The 25190-nt window shown below is 37.6% G+C and overlaps 1 protein-coding gene across 1 annotated transcript in view; it reads left to right on the top strand.

The window, feature by feature from the left end:
• lekr1 (leucine, glutamate and lysine rich 1) overlaps positions 1 to 25190 on the top strand; it is a 108664-nt gene that overhangs the window by 57535 nt on the left and 25939 nt on the right. The window contains exons 4-7 of the mRNA XM_038285528.1: positions 2625 to 2702; positions 3860 to 4023; positions 13460 to 13541; positions 24401 to 24478. Of these exons, the coding sequence (XP_038141456.1) occupies positions 2625 to 2702; positions 3860 to 4023; positions 13460 to 13541; positions 24401 to 24478 (402 nt within the window). The remainder of the gene's footprint in view (positions 1 to 2624; positions 2703 to 3859; positions 4024 to 13459; positions 13542 to 24400; positions 24479 to 25190) is intronic.

Here is a 25190-nt window from a genome sequence, read left to right as displayed (position 1 = left end):
TTTAATAAAAGTCCTTTTTCCAAAAAGAAATACACTCTTGCTTGGAAAAAATAACTTAAATATTTATCTACCAAAAAAAGTTTCTTTTGTTAGATTTTTTTTTTTTTTTTAATTGCTATAACTTTCAATGTCAGTATTTTCCAGCTGTGAGATTTGTTTCAACTTCTTTCAAACAAAGCCTGGAGAAAGACTTAGTGTTCGTGTGCTCAAGGTTTAGCTCAGTTGTTAAATGCTTATAAGCTGAGGTAAGGTATTTTAAGGCCTAATAAAAATCTATGTGAGCACTGGTACTTTAGTCAGACATGAATTTAGACACCTACATCAGATCCATCAACTCCTATACTCCTTATTATTTTAATAGGTTAAATAAGCTTTCCCATGCGGCTTACCAGTAAATTAATGTTTCAGACTTTTCGATGAAACTGCAATTTAATCAGAAGAATGGGTTTAGAAGTGGAAAATCCCCTACCAAGATTATTATGTGTCATTCCAATTGCACTTCCAGCTAAACTTCACGTTTATTATCAGACTGCATTCAGGCTCTATTTGTCAAGTCTGCTTTGTGTAAGCTGGGCCGCTTATAATGTTTACTCTTTTCCCCATCCTGCTGCAGGACCTTTTTTGTGGCGTCATTCTGGTCCAGGTCATGCAGTCTCTTTTTCCTTTAAAACTGCCTTGCAGCAATCTCTTAAGATTTGATTAGTCCTGTTGGTAAAAAGGGATATTAAAGCAAATAGATACAATTCTAAAAACTGGAAAAATGTAGAAGACAAATCATCAAGTCATCTTTTCTTTTAGTGTTATCTTGACTAAAAGAAGACATTCAAACTTTAACATTTCCAATGAATGTGTGACCCTTTCTTAGCCAAAGAAGATGGATTTAGTGAGTCATTTTGCTATAAAGATCATCTATGCAGGAAACTTGGATACACTCAGTGGAAAAAAGCACAGATAGCAAGGATGAATTTCTTCTCACCCATAAAAAAATAGTAGTTTGTTTGAAACACCTTTCTCCAGAACTATGAAACAAGTGGAATTTAAATGACGAAACAGCTCAAAGTTGAAGGATGAATACAATGCTGTGACCACTGACTGGCTAAGGTAACTTCTGGAGTTGCTTTTAGGTATTAAGTTTTTTTGTAACCACCAGCCAGGCGTTGCAGCAAACTGTATCCTGACAAACTGACAAACATTGTAATAACTGTCTGACTGCTAGATTCAGTTGCGAGTGCCTTTGGGAAAAACAAAAGGGCAACATTGCTGGTGAGAACCAAAAAGAAAATATGTCTGCCTGCAGCAAGAATTTTAGTTTTTCAAATCAAGGTTTCTGTACAGTTGTCATTCCTCTGGTGATTTACAAGAAGAGTAGGCTTACAATAAAAAGCATTTAAATCCCAGGGTAGGGTGTCAGTTTGTGGAATCTCCAGTGCTGAAAACGAGCAACTCTCTTACCATATTCCTCCCTATAGAAAAAACTATAGAAATTGATGTGAGTGCTTTGCTTCCTCTTCTTTATGAGCACTGGGATGAGCATTGCTGTGTCAGTCTGTTGCTGTAAATTTAACATCATCAATCTCTAGTACTACTGCCTTGCAGCAATAAGGTTGCAGGTTTGATTCCCGGCCCGGTGCCTTTCTGCATGGAGTTTGCATGTTCTCCCTGAGCATGCGTGGGTTCTCTCCGGGTACTCCGGCTTCCTCCCACAGTCCAAAAACATGACTGTTAGGTTAATTGGCTTCTCTAAATTCTCCTTAGGTGTGAGTGTGAATGGTTGCTTGTCCTGTTTCTCTCTGCGTTGCCTTGTGATGGACTGGTGACCTGTCCAGGGTGTACCCCACCTCTAGCCCATAGACAGCTGGAGATAGGCACCAGCACCCCTCACTTGGATTAAGCGTGTCAGAAAATGGATGGATGGATGGATCATCAATCTCAGCTGCATTCACATCGCATTCCTTTATTCTTTTTTTTTATATTTCTTTATTTCAGATACTGAAAAAAATATGACTATTACTATTATTATAAAATACAACCCTGAACATAGAAAAAGGAAAATATGAAAAATAAAACAACTTTGATATATTCCCTTTAAATAATATAGATGGGGTTTTAAGTTACTGTGGGCATAACCTTTTACTCATTTATGTCTAGATTATTGTTGGCTATAAAATCAGCTAATAGGATGGATTATCACCTACAGCCGTATTAGTGTGGTGCAGCAGACCAGATGGTTAACAACTTTTGCACACTTCATAGAGTGCTGTGGAGTAAATATGGTCTTTTTTCTAATTCTGCAGGAGTGTGTAAAAAAGCAGATTTTACTATTGACCATCATGCTGCTCAAATCCAATTATGTTTATTGGGTCTGATACAGAATATAAGGTGGGAACGGAAACCCTTCTGCTCATATCAGTCACTTATGATGAACATTTAAATTTTTAATCTAGCTTCATTTTACCAACATCATCCGTCCATCTGGATCATTAAGATAAATTGCCTATAAACTAACTCCCCCCTTGTGAGAGTTAAGTGGTGTTATGTTGAGCTGAGGCTTTCTAATGAGAATGCATCGCTGCTGACAGATCCCATCCACTCCCTCGCATTTCTCTTTATTTTCTTCTTGACAGGCTGGAGAAGACAGCTGACCTGAAGAATGAGATAGAGGAGAAGCTTGTAAAAGAGAAGCAGCATGTTAGAGCACTCAGGTAACAGTGGGACACTAAAAATGCTAGAACAAAAGTACATTCTAATGACATGATGTAGTCGTCTATCAAAGATTTAGTAAAAACAGCTTGAAATGTGGATCGCTCTTAGAATCAACACAAAAGAAACACATGCTTGGTTATTTGTATCGTTGCCAGATACAGTACATGGCAAGGAGAGGAAGTCAGCAGGAAAAAGGCTAAGAAAAATGATAGAGGGAAAACAATAAGAGAGAAAAAAACAGGAGGGGGTGTTAATTCCTGGAAATAGGGAGAGCCTGAAAAAGACATGAGCAACTAACTACAGGGTATAGAGGCAAAGAGAGAAGAAATGAAATATCAAGGAAATTATGCTTTTCAATCACTTGGCTGACACTGAAAAGTTTGTACAAGTAAATCATCAGGGGTCAAATACACGCGGCCTCTCTGTGTCACTGCTTTTCACTCTCAGCCTAATCTCAAAAGACATATCTGGCTCACATCTGTTCCTCCATTTGGTGCCGTCAGCCTTATGATTTATGTCATCTGACATCTTAAAACTGACTCCAGTGACAACTTGTGCCCATGCTCCTGCAGCCATGTGCAAAGACCCCACAAAGTAGCTGGAAGACTGCCGTCTCATCCTGTTTTTGTCCGAGCTCTACCGAATCATTCTGAGTTTAAATCCCTTAATAAGGAAAATAACAACCCTAAAACTTTCTGCATCACTATCACAGGATTTATTAGAAAATATCCTCTTTTTTTTTAACAAAAAAAGAGTTCAGGATGTTCTCACCCAGATGTTCCCCTTAAAGTCTTCTTAGAGTAACAAAATGTTCTTTTACAACATTCTAGTCTTACACGCTTTGCATTCATTTGTGGCTTTATGTCAGAAGCACCCGTACTCGTCTGGATATCTGCAAAAGTGTTACAAAAACGGGCCTTCTTTTAATATTATCATGGTTACTTTTATATTATATCATTTTTTATCCTGTTGAGATTTGGGATGCCTTTATGGTAGAATATATTATGGTACTTTTCACCACGTGAGTCTAAAAGATAGTACTGTATAATGGATACTTGCAATTGAGTTGCTGTCGTATAATTACCTGATTGGATATTTTTGTAAATTGTTTTCTGGGCTTCCATCTTTAACCTTGCTATGTGTTTCTGCGTTGTAGGGGTGTGGTTGTGCGGCAGCAACAGATCCTCCGGACAACTTTGACCATGCTTCGCTTCTGTGGCAGCGTGTTCACAGATGTACTAGGTTTCCTCCATCAGCTGACTGGGGCTTGCCAGGCTTTCGGGTCTCAGGTTTTGCTGCATTGCAAACAGGTGTTCTCAGGTAACACATGCTCAGTTTTCAACACACACACATTGAGAGGAAATCAAACAGTATGCAGCTTTTATTTGTCCTAAATTGTCATCTGAGTGGGAACTGACATAGAGGAAAAAAGGAAAGGGGACTAAAATAAATAATCTTTTAGTAGGACTAAATATTATAAACTATTGCACAGACTGTTTGAGATTAATAGTTTGTCTCTGCAAGTGTAAACTTAATGTACTAACTCCCGTCTGGTAAGATAGCACATATTTTTATTGTTACATATGTGTAGTATCTATAAAAACAGAATTTGATGATAGATTTTGGTTAAAGGAGCGTGACTGTAGTGTGTGTGTTCAGTGTTGACAGTAAATGTCTCAAGGAGTGCTAACCTCCAGCTCACCTCATGGGTGGGTCTATTTCTCCCCGCTGAATGCTCTAAACAGCTGCCAAATGTGTGTGTGTGTCCTTGCGTGTTTGTATAATTACACACACACAAGAGGAAAAACCAGAAAGAAAAGATGAGTTGAAATAGAAAGAGGGACATAAAGTAAGTGGTCCACTGTTTGTATTGATGCAATGTGAGTGTGTGTTTGCTTTGTGACGTGATCTTGAAAGCAGCTGCTGCACGGACCGACTGATACAATAAGATGCACGTAGACGATGGAGACACACAGCATCCATCTAAATACACGAAGCAAAAGACATGCAAAACTAGCTGAACCTGCATCTCATGCTTTGTTCCTTTTAAATCATTTAGGGAATTTGAGATTTCAATTCATAGCTTTGCAGCTTGGTGAAGAACAAAAGAACCAACAAACAATACAAAGATTTAAAACAGACACTAGCTTGTTTATTCTTTGAAGTTGAGAGTTTTTGTAGTATTTTTAAATAGTCTTAATTATCTATTCTCTCTTCGTTTTAAAGATGGTACACAGATTTTGGTACAGAACTACAGGACTTGGGGGAAAAAAAATCATAGAATTCTTAATATGATATTTCATAGTCTTTATTTCAATAGCAATATAAGTGATAATAAAATGTTTAGCAAAATTTACCACAGTACTACAGGCAGTAATCTACCTACTCTGTAGGACATGGCTAAAGACATGGCTACCTCATTCTTCACTTTCTTGACATTAAATCAGACAAAATTTTCAGTCTAATGGTTCCACATAATGCTCTTTCCTTATGGAACTGTTTCTTTGAAGAGGTGCACTATTCTCCTCCGCAGCAAACCAACCTGCAGGAGAGACTGGTACTGGTGCTATTCAAATTGAGCTATGGTTATTGTGACCAAATCCCCTTTTTATTTGGCCCCATGTGCATTAGCAAACTGTAATATTGTGTTTATGTTGCTTTTGTATTGATGGATTCTTTATCTCTGGGTAACACTTTGTGAAGGACTTGTCACGATAGTATACGTATGACTCTTACAAGCTCGTTTTGGCTCTTCACTTTAGGTCTTTAGTTTAATGATGAAAGTCTCATTCTGAACAGCCCCTCACACAGTTACAGAGGTCTTACTATATGCTAGCATTAGCACATCCAAAGGAGAACCTGACGCTACAAGAAACACATGAAACAAAAAAAATTAGATCAGTGGCGTTACTATTCATTTTGGGGCCCTGTGTACAAATATTGTGTGATTTCCCCCACCTGGAAATTAGCAATAATGTGGTATTAGTCAGTTATTTTCTTTTTATTTCCAAAATAGTTTCTCAATATTAACATCTTGAAAACAGCAAATATCTTGTTGCATATACTTCCACATGAGATAAATATTCTGTCACTGAAGGAAATAAACAAAGAGGTAAGTTTAATTACAATAAGGAACAAAAGTATAATTAATAAAATACTAATTGGAAATGAAATACAGAACTGAGACTCCGCCTATAAATGTTGGTAGAATTAAGCCCTATTTGCACATAATAAACTTTATCTGGGGACCTCATATAATAAACTACGCCCCCCACATTCTATGTGGTACATTCAAACGGGATAACTGAGGTCTGAGGTTTTGCGGAAATTTACGGACATCTCCCAGGGATGATGTTAACGTGCTGCATATTGATTTTTACCTCGAAGTGCAATGCATGATGGGATCCACCATTTGCCAGGCCAGGTCCTTCCTAGTGAAAGCTCATTTCTCATGTCTGCGTTGCTTTTGCGTATTGGGTCATGGCAACCTGGATGACAGAGAATTTGCAAAGGCATTTTGCATTTATCATTTTCATGCCCATCTTTGTCTTAAGCAAATATTTAACGTGCTTAACACATTTTTATTTTGAATAAGTCATTATTATCATTAGTTGCTACAATTATAATAGGAATGTTTTTTTATTTTATTTCTAACTTTAATCCTATTTATCAATAGATTGCTCTGTCTGTGGCTTTGAAGCTGGAAATACAGCTTGACAAATGAATAAAATTACTAACAGATCATCCAAACTGTGTTTTCATTTTTCTCTCAAAGACTGCTTGTTCTATTACTTACAATGAATTAGATTGGGATGTTGGAACCTTTCATTTTAACAGATAGCCTGGCTAAAAGCTGACAACATTGATTTTAAGGTTTAAAGTTGTTCATAATCCATTAGCCAGAAATATTTTTTCAATTTAAATACAAAGTTGCGTTGTTTAACTATTCAGTGAATACATTGTCTGGACTTTATGTAGAAATTTGCAGGGGAAAGTTAAACAAAGTTGCCAGAGTCACTGTCCCAGATGCTGATCAACCACCAGCGCTGGACAGCAGGCCCCCTTACTGGGTTCTAGTTAGATGGAAACCCAGTTCTCCAAGCTGGTTTTGTCTTTTGAGAATCTGGCGAACCAAGAGACATCCACGCCACACTTTGTTCGACTTTCCATAAAACACTGCTGACTGGTCTGCCATGTTAAAGTGAAACCAACAAGCGGCCGATATGCATTTGCCAGTATCATTCAATTCATCTTTATTATGACTTCTTGTTTCTATTTCATGCTAAAATATGATTATATCAGCCTCAGGAGGAAAAAAGGAGGAAAACGTAAAATAAGTTAACAGGTAAAAGCCTATGTGTCTTGACTATTCATAGCACTCAAAATCATATGATCTCCTCTCATTCTTAGTAAAGGTGTAGACCTGAATAATAAAACCAAAGAAAATCTCAAAATACCAAGCAATGAAATACTAAGAATTATATCCGCTTGGAATCTAACCAGTTATATTAGCATTTAAAGAAAAAGACAAAAGAAATTTTTATGTTGTCATCAACTGGAAAATAAACCAAAACAATATGTTAGCACCTAGTGCTGTCTATCAATGTCTCTTGTTTTACTTGAACAACAGTTAGGAGACGTGAAGGAAAAATAGACAAACATAAAGAGGTTGGCTAATATGCATGGATGAATGTGGTTTATGGCTAAATGGGGAAGAACAGGGAGGAGATGACAGATCAGGCTCGAGGGCTGTGGAATTTTACAGTGAGTGAGACAAAGGCAGCCAATGAGATGACAGCAAAATGAAGACACAATCTAAGCTTATTCTGCACAGAAATCAGCAAACAAGTTGTGCAGCTTGACACAAAACTGGCTTTTCAAAGAAGTTGACACTATGGGAGTTGTTTTACATTTTAGAAAAGGTTAAAACAAATACAGTCGCTAAAAAGATCCAAGGGTGTGTGGGATCTTGTCTGGGTGTGTGTGTATGTGGGTGTGCATGCAAGTGTGTTTGACCGATCTATGAACCGAAGCCATCTGCCAACACGAAGAGCCATCCAAAGACTACTGTATAAGGTATCTATTTCCTTTGGAACCAGTCTTGTGCATGTGTGAGTTTATAGTAGCAAAATAAAAATGTCACATATATCGTCAGGGACAGAAGGCTGCTAAGTGAGATGTCTTTCTTTCCATCACCTCCCTGTGCAGGGCTTCTTTCCGCTGCTTCAGCCTTTATAGAATATATGAGAGTTTAGATTTGACATGTACATGGTTCAGTTTTAACAATGTAAAATTAACAATATTCCAACCTGAAACTAGTTGAGCAAATTCAGTCTCTAGCCTAAGGTAGTTACTCTCCAGAATTCAAGTCTCTACTGTGTATTTTCACAGAAATGCTGTGGTTCAGGAGCTGCTGTACTTTTATTACCCATATTAAACAGGGCAGACATCCAAAAAAGACTGTGGTACCTTAAAACCAAAGAATGTAGTATTATAGTAACATAGACACTTATAAAAATTCCAGGGTGCAACTCTGTGTATGTTTTTATAGGTATTTGTAAAGGTAGCTGCACACTGTCAGCGAGTCTGGCAATGTGAGTTACTGTTACTTGTTACTATTGTTTTTCCGTGTCATTTTATTTCTGGTAATAAAAAGATGAAATAAAACTCTTTCTCAAGCAAAATACAGCTTTATTCTTAGGTCTATTATTTTTAATGAAGCTTTTGACGAAAAAATACACACTAACCCAAGTAATCTACCGAACAAAGTTGTTGAGTTGTTCTCGATTGTCTGCAAATCTAAATGACATGGAATTACTTATTTTTATCAACAGTATAATTGCCATTTATAGACAGATTATACTGTTTTTTATGAAACAGGAAATAGATGCTTAGAAAATGCTGACAGATTGTTGCTGTGTTTTTGACACATCTTTTTGTTTTTGTTTTTCACGTGTTAAATATCTACTCTGTCAATCCTTAGATATAACTTAATATTTGAATGATTATGATTTTCTTCCTTCATGTCTATTGTATCCGAATGACCTCGTTAAAAGACTTCAAACTGGGGCGCAGTAGTGCTGCAGGGGTTAAGCATGCAACCAATGTACGGAGGCTCTGTCTGTCACAGGATTGAGTCCCGGCCCGGTGACCTTTGTCATGTCTTCCCTCTCTCTTTAATCCCATCTCATGTACATCTACGATTAAAAATAACATCAATAAAACCCACTAGGGCCTAAAAATATTCTTAAAAAATCAAACTGAGAGATATAATCATTTAGAAATATAAAGTTTATTGCATATCTTGCTAAAGAGGCAATAATCTCAATTCATATCAGGTGCAAGCTCAATAACATCCCGTAAAAGCCTAAAAAGCACGAGGCTTGCATGTTTGAAGAAACCGTGTTTGAAGCTCCTGCAGCCTTACGCAGCATGAGTCCAAAAGCTGCAGAGTACAGCAGGCAATTAAACTGTCAGTCACAGCTGTCACTCAGTGGCTACATCAGAGCTTTTCTCAGGCGCTTTAAAGTTATTTAATCCTATTAATGAAGCAATGATTTTCTGAAGTGACAACCACAAGTGTGCTGGTGCTTTTTTTGAGTCAACATATAACAACAGTTGGTAAAAATGAAATGAATTACTCTGTCACCCCTTTAGCTATAGGAATATGTTTATTTTTCACAGAATGTTTGAGCACTTGTTCTGAGTTTTCCTTTTAACAACAAAGGTATGCTAATGCAGAGAAACAGCCTCAGTCATGGTAAAATCAATGTTGAATGATGTTAAACAGTAAAATAATACTTTCAAAGGGAACTAATTCCAATTTAAAGGTGGTACTATTGTGATTTAAAGGAAATTTTAGTTTATGTACCTGCAGTATTTCATGTACTGCAGTTAACTTTTCTTTTTCAACTCTTGAAAAGGTTAGTGGGGGATTAAAAGGTTCTTGAACCAATAGTGTAAGGTGAAACCTTTCACCACCCTTTTATCTAAAACTGAGTTGAAATGTCGTTCTTTTGATAAATGACATATTTATTTGTATATCTTCCTATCAAAAAAAAAGCAATGGTTGAATTACACACTAACCCTTGCGTTCACTGTAGAAATTTCAATACTACTAGCTAAACAATACAATATTATTAGTATAACCTTTGTAACCTTTATGGACAATATTTCAAGCAGCAGCAAATGACAGGAGGGGGTCTGGTTTGTGGACTAGTGGATTTCAATCCTGCTTTTAAAAGATGACTTTTTTTTTAACTGAAGAAGAAAAATAAATAAATCCTCTTCTTCTGCAATCCCGTATCTTCATAATGAGCCATTATATACAAAAAGACACCCCAAAAAATTGGTGACATCTCTGCAAATATTACCCACCCCCCACCCCCTGCTGATGCAGTTTAACAGTGTAACTGCATCCACTCCTTATCCTGATGCAGGCTTATGCAAAGTAACACACAAGGTTCTGGGGAATGACAAAACTGCATGGTCCTCAAGATGCTTGTTATTTCTTCATGCATAGACCCACAGAACACTTATGAAACGTTTTTATACATTTGCAGATTCAGATTTTAGGTTATACATTTTTATTTGGACATATAAAAGTGGTTTTGGGTTCTTTTTTTTAATCTTTTTTTTGTTTTGGTATCATATTGTTTCAATAAAAGATTAAATGTCAAACTGTGATGTTTGTTTTTGTACAACTGATGCTTGATTTAAATAATAAATTTAGAGCCTGGTAAAGACCAGAGCATTGAAGTAAACAATAAAAGTGTCAGTGATGAGTGTAATTATGGTAGTAATTCTGGTAATTACCAGTGGAAGTTTTCATTAAATATTTTGCACTTTTTATCAGTAATTATAGTTTTCAATCTTGAATTGTTATGTCTAAAATATGTGTTTGGTAAATATATCAGCTGTAATGTAACTGTTGCCATGTAAACAGCAATTTCAAAGTGGTTTACGGTATAGTAGTCGCAGTTAGCCTGTTAGTTGCAGTTAGTATTTCTGTTATAAAGTTTTCCTACTGTTTTTCACTGGGAGGCAGAGGAAAATTTCAGGCCAGGTTACTTTTCATTTCAAGCCATTTTTGCTCCTTCAATACAAGTTCTGCTTGGGCATGTCTCTGTAGAGTGTGTGCATTCACCTGTGTGTTTTTTCCATTGTCGTTCATGGCAGCTTTTCTCATTCCTGTGATTTCTTTTCTTTTTTTGTGTGTTTCTGTCATTGAGTTTGAGCTTGAGTGAGCGAGCATGATGCTTTACCCTGGTTGGGCCTTGTTATGTCACAGTGACCAGAAAGCATTATCGTTGTATTGCTGGTTTGAGTAGGACCTCCTCCACTCTTCTCTTCCTGTAGAGAGAAGCAAAGTGAGTGAAAGGCAAGAGGAGAGAGGGTGAGAGAGAAAGAAAAACAACGAGCCACGGAAGAGAACTGATTATAAAAGACGGACTGAGAGGAGAATGAAGAGTGAAAATCCGATGAGGGCAAGCGAGCAAAACAAGAACTTAGAGGGAGAGAATGTCAGCCTGACATTGCTGAATCATTTGAGTGCTCTCCAGGACCCCAGCCGTTGTGCCCCTCTGCACCTCTCTGAAGGACCCTCACAGACAATTCTTCCAATATACTGGAGACACACACTCACATTTTTACGAAGGAGAGCACATACTTCTACAGGAAGATTCAGTTTTGGCTTTTGCAAGCTCTATGAAAAAACTGATGTAGATTACATCACAATTACTTTATGCTATTGCAATATTTTAAGTTATATGTTAACATTATGCGTTTATCAGATTGTCAGTCAAACCCATATTGTTAAACATCAGTTCAGTATGTAATATTTCTTAAATGATGTATATGATGTATGTATACATACATACTTTTATTAAGAGTTAGATAGTTAGATATTGGGGAGTGGCGGCCTAGTGGTTAGGGCATAGAGTTTGGAATACTGAGGTTCTGAGTTTGAGCCCCACTCCAACAGACTGCCGCTCTGGGTCTCTGAGAAGGACCCTTAACCATATACTGTTCCCCGGGCGCCCCACTAAGGCAGCCCAATGCTCTCCAAGGTGATGGGTTAAATGCAGAGGTACATTTCTCCAGTGTGAGATTAATAAAGTTCACTTATTATACCGAGTGATGCACATTAATTAATTTCTCTGGATCATATTTTCCCCATTACAACCAGAATTTATGATCCGCATTTTATTGCAAAAATAAAAGTCTGGACAGTGGTAAGCCAATATATGCAGAAGTCTCACTGATTCACCTAAACACGTAATCTGTCTTAGTGTTATTTCGAAAAGAAACTTTCAGAAAGGGATCATTTCCACCTAAATATGGTCTAAGTAAATAACTGTTATGTCTTTGAGATTAATGAAAGCAATGAGGGGGAGACCTTATTGCTTTCATTAAGCTGTTTACATTTAATTTCAATCATAAGATAGGTAAATATGTTCTGTTGATGACATTATCCATGAAGACTGTGGTCCGTTTCAAGTTTGTTACTGTCCAGATTTGGAACTCAAATACTCTTTCTCAGATGATGTCCAATTCAGCCCGGAGCTGTTGGAAGTTCAGCACCACAGTCTGTCATACTGCTGGCCTTATTTATATTTGAAATATTGCATCAGAGCATCTCTAGCAGGGCTGCTCTTTTGACAAATGCGTCTGCTGGCCTGGAAAGCAGCTACATTAATAAAGCTCAGGTTTAACTGCCAGGGAAAGATGCCATGGATCATCATGGCCTCTCATTGTCCTATTATCTATAATATGTGTTTATTCCTATCTTTTTTTATGGCTTATTTTGTAAATTTGATATATTTCCTGGATGGTTTTACTTCTACATGTACCTCATAATAAATTAGAATGTGTCTTTTAGTGAAAATAACAACCTTGAAGGACATATTACACATACTATTAACAAACAATCAAATATATTTGACAGAAACAAAGGCTTGAAAACACCAGTTTGTGTAAAATATAATGTTAAATGTAATGTTTTCCATGACGCATATTGACTAGTATTAAACCAAATGAACTTATCAATAATAATACAATCTATTGATATGCATCTGTAGATGTTTTAGATTGAAAAAAAAATTTATTTACAGATACAAAGATTTTTTCTTGCTGTTTTTTTTTCTTTTTATCCAGCCACATTGGATAGTTCTTGAGCCTGATTGAACTGTTAAAAAAAATTATGCCATAGATTTTAAGGTTAATCTAAACTTGATGGTAACCTTAAAATACCTTTATTTTTTATTTTTTGACCCATTCTTAGTAGAATAGCTGGTTTGCTTTGGATTATTGTCCAGCTTTACAAGGGAGTTGATGGACTTTCTCCTCCAGGATTTAGCTTTCATTGTCCTGAAGCAGTAAAGCGGAACCAAGTTTAAAAAATAATCATTTCTAAAATCTCTTTTTTGTTTTTCCTAAAAATCCTTTAAAAAAAGATTGATAATTTTACAAATTGAGATCACAAATCAGGAGGCATTTCACTCCTCTCTGCTATCCTCTCTTTCTGGTCTTTTTTCAATTCCAACTTCAATTTTTATCTTATTATGTACATTGTTTGAGGAAGTTTGAGGAGACAGCACAAGGACTTAGTGAATCTGCCTTTTTGTTCACTTTCACAAGTTTCTCTCCTCCTGTTACTGCCTCTGGTGAGAAACTTCACATCAAACCCATTGTGAATTACATTTCATATTGTCAACTAAGCCTGAATCTGTAGGTCTTTCTCTTTGTGTGTCAACAGCGCTGGATGGAGAGCTCCGGGATTCCACTGTGGAGCTCGAGAAAATGAAAGAGGAGAAAGAACACCTAACTCAGCAGCTGATGTAAGTCTACCACCTAATGTGGTAAAGCACATCACTCCCCCAGAAACATGAAAACACATGTTTGAATGAAGACACTTGTGGATGGTGTTATCGGGAAAATGCTTGAGAGCAGATCACTGTGGGCTTGCTTCTCATTGTAATTTCCCTTAACCAGCCAGAACCATCTGTAGAGCCTCACCACCACCCACACCAGGAAATGCTTGCATTCAACATGCCTGGTCAGCTAAGCTACAAAAACAGAGAACTTGATTTATGTATACTCAAAAAAAGGTCTAGTCATTTAAGGCTTCAAACCAAACACATCCCTGCTGCTCTTTGAAATACAATGATTGCTAGATAAATGATTGATAGATCATTTAATCTGATTGCCCAATGAACAAAAGGTCTTCTTCATTTCTGTGTTCTGGACTGCAGGCAGCGTAAACCCCTGTTGTTGCTACAGCTGCTCTTGCTAACCACTAGGCTGTGAACTGGGTGTCTGCTGTTACTGCTTTCTGTTTATTCAGGGTGGCCCTTTCCTCAACTGTCTGTAATGACTCCAGACCACTGATAAGCAATGAGCTTACACTGGCTTATCTAGTCACTAGCTGTTATTATTGCTTGCACTACCTCCTCAAGAATCCGCAGCACAGAGAAGACCACTGCAACAACAATTTTCATTAAAAAATGCTGCATTTCCTTGCAAACATTAAAAGATCTCAACCTCTGGAGGAAGGTTAAAGGAGCATATTTTAGAGAGGAGAGGGTCAGGAACCAAGGAGACCAGTAACAAGAGCCCACTGCCAGCAGGCATCTGCCCTCCGTACCGCATTGACCACCTAGCTTAACCCAAATTCCTCTTCTTGCATTCCAACCCCAAAACTTATTCTGCCATCAATCCCCAGCAACCACAGCCTCCAGCTAACCAGACCAGTAACACTGGGCCCTGGGGCTGACACCATCTGGACCTGGTGGCGTATTCTGATTCATTTTTCCAGTTGTCTTTTTACTTTACCTCTAGAGACAGGAACTATACTGTAGGTAGAAAGGGTATCAAATTCCTGATATTCTGGCTTTTTCCTTGCTCGGGCTTTGGCCATTTCAAACCTGTTTCCTAATTTGCCCAGAGTGATTGATGGAAGAGATGGCTTGAATTTCCTCTTATCTCTCTTCTTTTTGCGTCACAGTCTTGGTTTTGTTATGTTTATTTTTAGTATTCAGTTTTATTTTGCTCCTTGTTTTAGTGTTTAATTATTATTTTGTTGTTTTCTTATTAGTTCCTGTCTTCCAGGTTTTCCATTTGTTGTCCTCTGCTGCCTTCTTGTGTCCTCTATCCCTAGCTCTGTTTTCTGCTCTGTCCTCACCTGTTTCTAATCCTCTCGTTAGCCCTCTCTTTGTCTCTGTCCCCTTTAAAAGCCCTCCCTCTTCAGTTCCTGTTTGCTGGATCCTCGTCTAACGTCTGTCTGCTTACCACGTCTCTCCCTGGCTCCTAGAGTTTGGTTTTCCCCTGATGTCTCCTTGGTTCTGGTTTGTTTGTTAATTTTGTTGGATTTGTTGATTCCTGCCTCAGTTCCTGTGAACCTCATTAAACCCACCTAAATTCACCTCTGCCTACTTGCCTCTGCATTTGGGTCCTCAATCCAACACCAAATCGTGACATTTTGATCCTCTTGTACATCCTAATCGGCTTATTTTCAACTTATTAATGGTTTGTGTAAGTAGTTAAAGTATTATATCAGCTTTTGAAATGTTTGTTAGCTGCTAACGGTTGTTTAAAAAAATCATTAAATAGAAATAAATCTATGGGTGCTACTGTTATGTATCATAACAAATGCCCCAAAGCAAAAAGATATCAGCAAAAAATCCTTTAAGCTTCCCAACATCCAACACCAGAGTAGAAAAGCATCAAAAAACCAAAACTTGGATCCAAAAACAGAATAAATTCATTTGTTTTAAAAAGAATATCAGAATTAAACTAATGGAGTTATTTCAAAAATAGCAATATTTTTATTGAATACTAGGGAGGCTAAACTTCCTCTGTGTATTTTGTTAAATATTTGGTCAAATATGAGTTCTAAACTCAATAAATGTAGTTGTTAAAGTGATTTAAAATATGCACTAAAATATGCTTGATTTCATGTGTATGTTCTGCATTATTCAGCTGTTTACTCCACTCTTGGATGCTATGTTCTCTCCTGAAATCCTCTCTGACCAGATTAATTTTACATGTTGATTCTGAGTATTAATAATACAAGTCATACTTGAAAAACCGGTAGTCTGTGCAGCAACACCTTGTGCAATTATATTAAGGTTCTGAAGCACAAAGCAGCTATTTGTGCCATGTTGTTAAGGACAAATCTACATTTAAAATATATTAAAATCATCTTCAAAGGCCCTGTCACACCTTGACAATTTAGCCAGTGTATGCCTGACAAACGAAAAATCTGGCAAAAACACTTGCATATGTTGGATAAGTTATGGGTATGTTTTGTATAAGTTGTGAGCGTAGCGAAGCACGCTAAAACACGTTGGCACACAATAACATACGGCAAGTACATCGAAAAATTTTTAGCATGCTCGAAATTTCCCGACATATGCCAGCGTATGCCATACGTGGGCCATAAGTTACAGGTTAGTTATTTGATCATTGACATACGTTAAGTGTAAGTTACTCATAAGTCGTGGCATCTAGCTTATCCAGAACCTATGAGTAACTTGTGCAAAACTTCTGCATAACTTATCAAGAACTTATCTCCAACACATATCAACGTATTTGACGTGTTCCATGCAAATGCTGAACATGCGTATAATGGCGTATTAGGACGGTATTGGTATAAAATGGGGGTTCACCAGAGGAAACAGGAAATCCTCCAGACTCGATTTCCATCATAGTGTGAGTGAGAAGGTGAATGTGATGGATCCGCCCGGCGTTCACGCCCACAACCAACAAACTTCCTAGCAGACATGACGCTGAATCTGCTGAGATTGCAAACCCTTTTCCTTTCTTTTTAAAATTTTAATTTTTTTTGTTATTTTTTTCTTGTGGCTGGCGGTAAACACCAGCTAGTTTAATACCACAATCAAATAAATCTTTTTATGCAAGCCGGCCTCTTCGAGGCACATTGCTGCCCCCCCTAAGGACACTGGCTTGTGACGGTTCATGGGCATTACGCCGCCATGCGTTATGCATAAGTTAGGCTGTGGTTGGACTTAAATTCTGGACTCGTTATGAATACTATGTATATGCCCTTAATAAAAAAAAAATACATAGAAAGATCCTCGGACGTCAGGCATACGCTGTCTCGGCAAGGTGCGACGGGGCTTAAATAACTATTGTCTATGCTGGGGGTTGAAACATCAAAATGTTTATATAACCCCCTCAGTAGTAGAGTAAGAGCAGCTAACAATTATGGTTCAAGTAAAAAAAATGCTTAAAATATTACCTTAAATCTAAAAGATCTCCTCTTTATTTAATATTTTTGTACAGAGCATGCTTTACAGTTTCACAATTGTGGATGAGTCAGTTTTTGGTTCTTCTCTAAAACTGGCTCGGACGTGCATTAATGTTTTTCAAATGCTTATCTTACCAAGCTACTCTTCAAATTCTAAGTTATAGTGGTAATTCTTTAGTAGAAAATCCTTCAACCCGTGTGTTGAGAACTCACAAAATTAAAAAAAATAGACTCCTCAGTATTGTTTGTAGGGGCTCACAGGATAAAAACAACTCTGTTCCAACACACAAAGGGGATTCAATGTTAATAAGCATCTCAAAATCCTCACGACATCGCGGTACACAGATGAAGTAAAAACTTTGTTCAATGTTTTCTCTTTTTCTAAAGAGTGAAATTGGTCTTAAAAAACCCATGAAAGGGTTTTTGTAAGAAATAATATTCGTAACAGCCTTGCTTAATCATAGCATATAATCCAGTGTGTGTAACTTCATTGTGTTGAGTAAATTTTCATAAACTTTCACTTGTTTAGACCATGAGGTGTGCAAAGCAGAAGAAAGGAAGATGTTATAAACTGGCATTTAGGTATACAAATACCTTGTTTTACATAGAGAGGTTTAGATCCCTCACCAGATTATTGCAGCTCTTTCAAAAACCAGAACAGTTTCTTTGTTTTTAGTTGAATATCACAGTACAAGTGTCAAAATAATGGTGGAAAATTACATGCATAGATTTAGCGTTTAATGTAGTGTTTATCTTTGTCTTCTTTTTAACAAAAGAACCGGGCATTTCATTAGGGAGTGTAGACTTAAAGATCTGCAGACAGATTGCATTTATTGTAACACCAGCTTTTCCCACCTTTTGACTGCATCTACATAACTGACCTCCTGGTAGATTGCGTGACACGGTTTGTGCTGCGTATTTCTAACATAAATGTAGACTCTTATGAAGGGCTGTGGGACCTGAACATCCATCTAGCAAAGGGATCAGTGCTGAGACAGAGAGGATGGAAGGGGTGCTTGCACTCTCACGCAACCCATGCAGCCATATGGACCCACGTTTCTGTAGGGAGAGCATGCCTGGAGGCCATGTTCCATGACTTCTGTGTAGAGAAGGAGACACATGAGCTCAAGCTTTACACTTAATTAAATGATAAGAAGAGTTTATGTGGAGGTTTGTAATAATAACTTCAGAAAAAGAAAAGAGTGTCTCTGATTAAAAATGTGTGTTTTTAGTAAGGCCAGTTGGTTCTGAAGGCTGGGCTCTTCCTCTTAAGTGTGAATATATTTTCCAAGTACTTACTCATTGATTTGTGTAAATTATTATATGTTTTATTATAGAATTAAAAACCTAAAACCACTTAATAGAAAGGCTTATGGGTTTCCTGGCTCTGTTTGCTCCTTAGATCCATTCGATCTAATGATCATAAGTTTTAAGTTCTCTCCAAGGTCTAGTTGATGAAGCATTTAATGTTTTAGCCCCTAAACGTCCCCATTCATCAAACAGGATACAAATGTGAATGTTCTTAAATTTCATTTGACAAAATCTGTTCTTATTGGTTTATTATGGTAAACATGCAAGCTGCATTGTTTTCAGTCTCACAACAAATCCATCTTGAAAGACTCCCGCTAATACGTGTCACCGAACTACCAGCAGGTCGGACCAATGACATGCCAGCAGTGTTTCTTGGGGCGGGACATGTGGGGATGACGACAGTCAAAAGGACCTTGCAAACATGGCTACGCTGGAGGACTCTGTTGACTTTAGCTAAAATAGCGACTTTTGCTCGTTTAAAAATAGAGCAAAAAGAAGCACTTTGTGCATTTGTAGATGGGAAACATGTCTGTGCTTTTCTTCAGACAATATGTGGAAAAAGTTGGATTTATCAGCTTACGAAACGTCATGATTTGCTGCTACGATTGGCTGAAAGCATATTATTAAAGACGGGTACTAACTGGCATGTAACCCAATAAGCTTGAAGTATTGTACTGAACGTCCCTCCTTTCAACGCACTGATTGATAAAATAGAACTTAACTCAGTTCTACACATTTCAATCTGGCTACTGCCAGGTTTTTGAAATAGAGCATTAGAGATAAATGGAGGGAGGTGATTACCTTTGTGCTTTTTTGCTGTTGTTTTTGGAGCTTTATTAATTAGTTAAACTTCGTTGTGGAACCTCTCTTGCCTCCAGGGCTAGTATTTCTTTGGACGTGGTATAAAACATTTCTTTCATAAATCAATCTTCATTTCAGTTTTTCCACCTGAAAGTTCAACCTAACTGTAAAACTGTTTTTTGGGAACACCGTACCGTAACCTACTTTAAATTGTGAATAATTCAAGAACGATAAAGTATTTCAATGTATTTCTGCAGTAGCAGATACAGGTAAATAACTTATTGCTGAATCTTCTCTTGTTAGATAGATAGACAGACAGACAGACAGACAGACAGTTAGTTAGTTAGTTAGTTTATTAATCCCTGATAAGGGGAATTCACCTGCCCGATAGCAAAGAAAGAAACATATAGAATAGAATAAAAAACACAAAGTTAAGCGGCATTAAACTGTCTAATGGTGGTCAAGACAAAAGACCTTCTGTATCTCTCCATTCTGCTTCTCACAGAGATCCGTCTCGCACTATGGCTGCTTTCCTGAGCCATGATAGTATTTTATTATAGATATTGTATTATAAATTCCATTTCGCTATTAAGGTTGGTTCAGTGGATAATTTTGTTTTAACTACTAAACCTAACTTCCTGGTTAGTCTACATACAGTTGGACTGTAATGGCTGCTGCAGCTTCCTTGCAGTCATGTCACCTGTTGTCAAGCAGCAGGAACACTTTTTTGGTAACATATAAAAAACATATAAAACAAAGTGTCAAGTTTAACAAGATTCAGTCAGTCATATTTAAACCAAGAGCACTGATATGTTTTGTATCTGCATGTGTACGTGTGTATTCTGTTTCTTTTCAACCTCATTGTGCATAATATCGGTGAGATAACTTTCCAAACCTTGGATTCTTTGGTTTCACGTTCATGAACAAAGAAATGTGTCACTTTGCAAGAAACGTTGCTATGGCAGCTTTCCAAACATTAACCCACCAACCTCCTTTGGCCATCCCTGTTCAACACCTGTTGTGTTTTCGTGCTGCCAGTCCCTTGCTTTGGAAACACACACGCACATTTCCGGTGTGGCAAGAACAGAACACGGCTGAGGAATTTCTCTGATCCCAACATGCTGCCTAGGGGAGTTGAAAGGGCAGACTATTCACACACAATGACTTACACACTCTTCCAGACTCTGGTGAGTTATGTTTTTCATCAAATTTCCTTTAATACTTGGAAAAAATCAGGTGTAGCTACCAGAGTGTTTGAGACTATAAGTAACTAAATCTACCTCGATCATGATCTTCCCTGGGGACACCTTGATAGCAGAGTCCCAGTGGAGTGGAGCTTCTCTAACCCCCCCCCCCCCCCCCCCCTTTCCTGGTAACGTCTGGGTGACATGTGTGTTAATAATGATAGGACAGTTCCTGCTGTGCTCTGATTGGCAGGAATCACTGAGCTGATCCCTTCATCACTGGATGAGCACATGGCAGACGTAGGCCCAGTTTAAAGGACGGATTAGAGGCAAAAGAGGAATAGATGAAAGAAAGGATAGATGCACTGAACAAGGGAGGATGGATGAAAGAGTGCATGGTGGAATGATTGAAGGTCAAGAGAGAAAGAGCAAAGGATAGATGTGATTGATGTGAAATGGCTTGTTTTCATAAGCTGACTGCTCTCTGTGTGGGTGTGTGTTTGCGCACATGTATATGACCAAGTGTAAGTGTGTCTCCATTTGCAGTTATTTACCTATTGATCTCAGGGTGTATCTGAGGGCCTTTTCTCCACCTTATCTTTTCTGCCTGACACACACACACACACAAAGGGGAACCTACTTTTTTTCTTTCCTTCATGCCTGTTTATCTCCCTTAGATTTAATCAATCAGAGCCCCTCAGAGAAAAGGAATTCTTTTTTTAGCCCCTTTTTTCTCCTGGATTCAAAGAAAATCAAATCTGTCTTCGTTCTCTTCATCTATCATACTGTAAACACGAAAAAACTCAAAGAAACTATATTTTGGGGAGAACTTTTGTTTGTTTTCCTTCATATTTTTTTTTTTGTACTTTTTTTAAACCACGTCCTAAAATAGAATGTGGGACCCGCTGCAGGTTTTAACAACACTGTCATCTGAGTTTTTCCCCCTTCAGAATCAGCGGAAGCACGTCCGCGTCTGTTTTACTTTTACTGTGCATTTTTGACTGATTGACACATCTATTTACACTAAAAACAAGTATGTTGCCAAGACTACACCAAGATGAATAATGATTAATGTTTGACTCTTTTCAGCGTCCATCATCAACAACAGCTGGAGATAGTCTGTAAAGCCAGCTGAATGCTGCGGGTGTGCATTCTGTTGGCGCTCTGTAACTCTAAAGTTATGTGTTGTCAAGCTGTAAGAACTCATCCCGAACCTGTTGGAGTTAACACATAATGTTTTCACTCCTGGACAAACATTTGGAAGCTGCTGATTTTTATATTTACTGATCCCAAATCATTTATGAGGTCTAAAATTTTATTCTCTTCGGTTTTAATGTGTTAGTGTGCACACTATACCAGCTGCATACCAGAAGTAGTTCTACTGTCTTTTCCCAATGTTTGCCCCTGGCTGTACATTAAAAACCTTAGTGGTGCTCTTGTCCTCCAAAGAGAGCATGCGATTAGAAATTAGAGTGGTTATAAATTTTGAAATCTCTGAAAATCATCAAAGTCAATAATTTAAAAAAAACTTTGATTAGGTATTGGCTATGTGTATAACCAGATTAAAACTCATTAGGAGGGTAATGATAGACAAAGTTCCAGATTTGTATGTTTTCAGAACCTATTAATTATAAAAGATCATATTTAGCCTTTCTTTTTTGCTTCAATTAGTAGTAAACATAGAAAATACAGATAAACTTTTCTTTCTTCCAATTACATTTTATCATCTAGCATTTCAAAAAGTGGCTGGTATAGAAGTGATTTGAAATTTGTTTGGGTTTTGATAATTACTCAGACTTAGAGAAACTTTATTGTCATCTTTTTTACAGAGTATATAAAATTAAATTTCGATGCAGGCAGCTTTTTAACAGCGAATGAGCAGCTTACAAAAGTGAAATGAACATTTCAATTTATAAAGTGCGGCAGTGATCAGAATGTAAACAGTGTAGGAGAAAAGGAAAACCAGTTGATAGCCATGGTGCAAAAGGCATTGGAAAGGTTCAGTGCATTGCAAAATAAATATGTTACAAAATGCATTAGAACATTGAGTTTTGTTCTATTTAAAGGGATTAAGAAAAAATCAGCCACAGTGATAGTGCAAATATGATATTTTACAGTTACTTAAGGATCAGCTTGTATGGACGATAGACAGATATTGGGATTGTTGCACATCAGTGAATCTCTTTGAATTATTTATGTTTTAGGGATGTAACTATACATTGATCCACATCGAATAAATGATTAACAATCCAATTACGTTGATGCAAAATGGAGAGATCGATCCACATTATCTCCTGTAAGGTACACCTTCAATTGTTATCCGTTATATTAGAAGTATGTTCTTTTTTATTTTAATTCCTGATGCCTTTAAGAACTTAAAAGTAAAACGGTCAAACATTATTTGTTTTTTATGGGTTGATATCAGTGTGTTTGATGGGCAGATATTAATACAACATATCAATCGCAGACCTGTCATCCTATCCTTATCCTAAGAAACCGATATAACAACATACCAAGATAAAACTTTTGATTTACATCCATACAATATTGTAGTTTAGGACTTTTTTTTAATCAAACTGTGCAGTTATATAGCAGAAATATAGGAATTACATTGAAATGCACTATAGAAGCTCCCATTCAGAATAACCTGTCCGATAGAAGGGTTCTGGACCATTCACTGCAAAAACAATCTAAAAAATTAAAAAACATTTCTTAGAATAAGTGTTTTTACCCTTAACTTGAGTAGGTAAACGAGATTGTCAGCCAGAGGAATACGTATTTTTAAGATAAGAAGTGCACTTCACATAAAAGGGCAAACCAATACAAATGGGTCACTTTAACCAAAATGTTGGCTAATTAGTGTAATGACATTGAAAGCCAGAGCCAGGGATTGAACCAACAACTCTTGGGTTAGAGGACAAATGCTTTCATCCGACACCATTAACATTTCTAGAAATTTAATATTAGAGGATATTAATCATACAACTAAGGTTGACACGAAGATTAGCATGCTGTGTTTGAACGCATCACTGTAATTGATCTCTAGGGCTATAAATTATTCACTGTTATTGACTGAAACCAATCAGTCATTTACCATTTTTATTGGTTGTCAGGTTAATCAATTGCAGTAAGTGCTAAACTAAAGGGCTATTTCTCAGTTTTTTAAAGATCTGTAAATAAACCTTTACCTTTTTTGTGAAAAAGGGTAATTTTTGTTTCCTCAAAATCATTGTTAAAATCTCCTTTCATGAGCTGGATATTATTAGACTTCTAGTACAGATGTAGAAAATCATAAGCTGTTCTGGCAGTTAAACTGAATCCTCTTCAGTGCACCAAAAAGACCGAACACAGTTGTCAGAATAATCTGAGAGATTGGAAGTGAAAACAGACTGTCTGCCTGTGAGATTAGGCATGCTGGCCCTCTCATACTGTATCCTCATCGCGTGCGGCTGCAAGGTCACAGGGCTAGACAGCCAGTAACAAACACGCGCACACACAGACATTAACTGATCATGCCGCCAGAGAGGGAATTAGGTTGAGAAGCTGACAGGGTTAGTAGGGTTAGGGTAAAGAGTGTGTGTTTTTATGGGGGGGTGGGGGACATATGTGGCACTGTTTGTGTGTGTTGATAATGTGGCACGCTGATTTGAACTAAGAAATGATTTTCTGTGCCCCTTCTGAAGATGGTAACTGGAAGACAAATCTGTTATTTTCATCTCAAAATATTAAAACATTTACATTTTAATGGTAAAAAAGTAGAAATTACCTAAAGTCTCAAAACAAGAACAGAGAGAAAATTTTCTTTCTAGCAACTGTTAATAGTTTTTTAAATGTAAGGAGTTCAGATATACACGAAGATATCTTGAACTTCTGCTGATCCCTATGGGAGGATACATGGTTAAGGCAGGCTTCTTCCACATGAGGATTCAAAAGTGGGAGTTATCAGGAGACTAGTAGATGGAAGCTGTATCTGGCTTAATGACACTTGAGATTGTGAAAACAAGCTCAGGAGGTACATTTGTGTCCTTCTGACTTAATGTTAGATGCATTACCAAGTCGGAGTCTGTCACTCTGGCTTGGTAATGCAGGTGAGAACTTATCAAACATGTTATTTTTTGCACTGTGTCTCCAGGGAACAGAAGAGACAGAGGGAGGACCAGCTGTCTCAACAGGAAGACACTGAGAAGAAACATGGCCGGAAACTGCTCAGGTTTACTGACCTTTCTCTCTTTTTGTTTCCCACACACCAGGAAACAAGTTCCCTCACAGTCTCCCACACAATCCTTGTCATTCTCCAAACAGTCGTTATCTTCCTGTGCTGCGACGTGCTTCTGTATCTCCTGCCTCCCTATTGAGGTCGGTACGCTAGCACCTCCTAAATTAGTCAAGGAGATCTTAGGTTCTGCTAAGTGCCGGTGACGCTTCAGAGTCTCATGTGAGGCTGGTGCAACAGATGGAAGCACTTCTTAGGTGCCATGGAGTCGTGTTTCTCACATACTCTCGTCATTGCCCAGAAGCTTGTACATAGCTGTAGATACACTTTGATTAGAGAAACATCGCAGTGATTCTCAGGCAGCCACATGTGTGTCATGCACACCCAATCCACATGTGTGCGCCCACAGACAGATATATACAGTATATGAGCCCAGGGGCCTCTCATCTTTTCCATGAAGGCGTTAGATGTATGCTGGGCGTGTATTTTTTCACACACTATTTGCTGGCATTCCCTTTCTAGACCACTGGCAGCTTGGTGAGTTCAATTACACTGTCAATTTATTTCCCATCCCACACAGCAGTCTGATGTAACCCCCTGGCTTCTATACAGCTCCACATATAATAGCAATGGGGGTGGATGCCATTTCAGAAAGCAGGAGACTTTTAGGATGTGAAAATAACAGTTGCTCAATTTGCTAAGACTGGTG

This window comes from Cyprinodon tularosa, unplaced genomic scaffold, assembly GCF_016077235.1.
Source record: "Cyprinodon tularosa strain WSP-4 unplaced genomic scaffold, ASM1607723v1 ctg211, whole genome shotgun sequence".
Classification (NCBI taxonomy): Eukaryota; Metazoa; Chordata; class Actinopteri; order Cyprinodontiformes; family Cyprinodontidae; genus Cyprinodon; species Cyprinodon tularosa.
The sequence above is the reverse complement of the archived record's forward strand: the minus strand, read 5'-3'. Positions and strand labels throughout refer to the sequence as shown.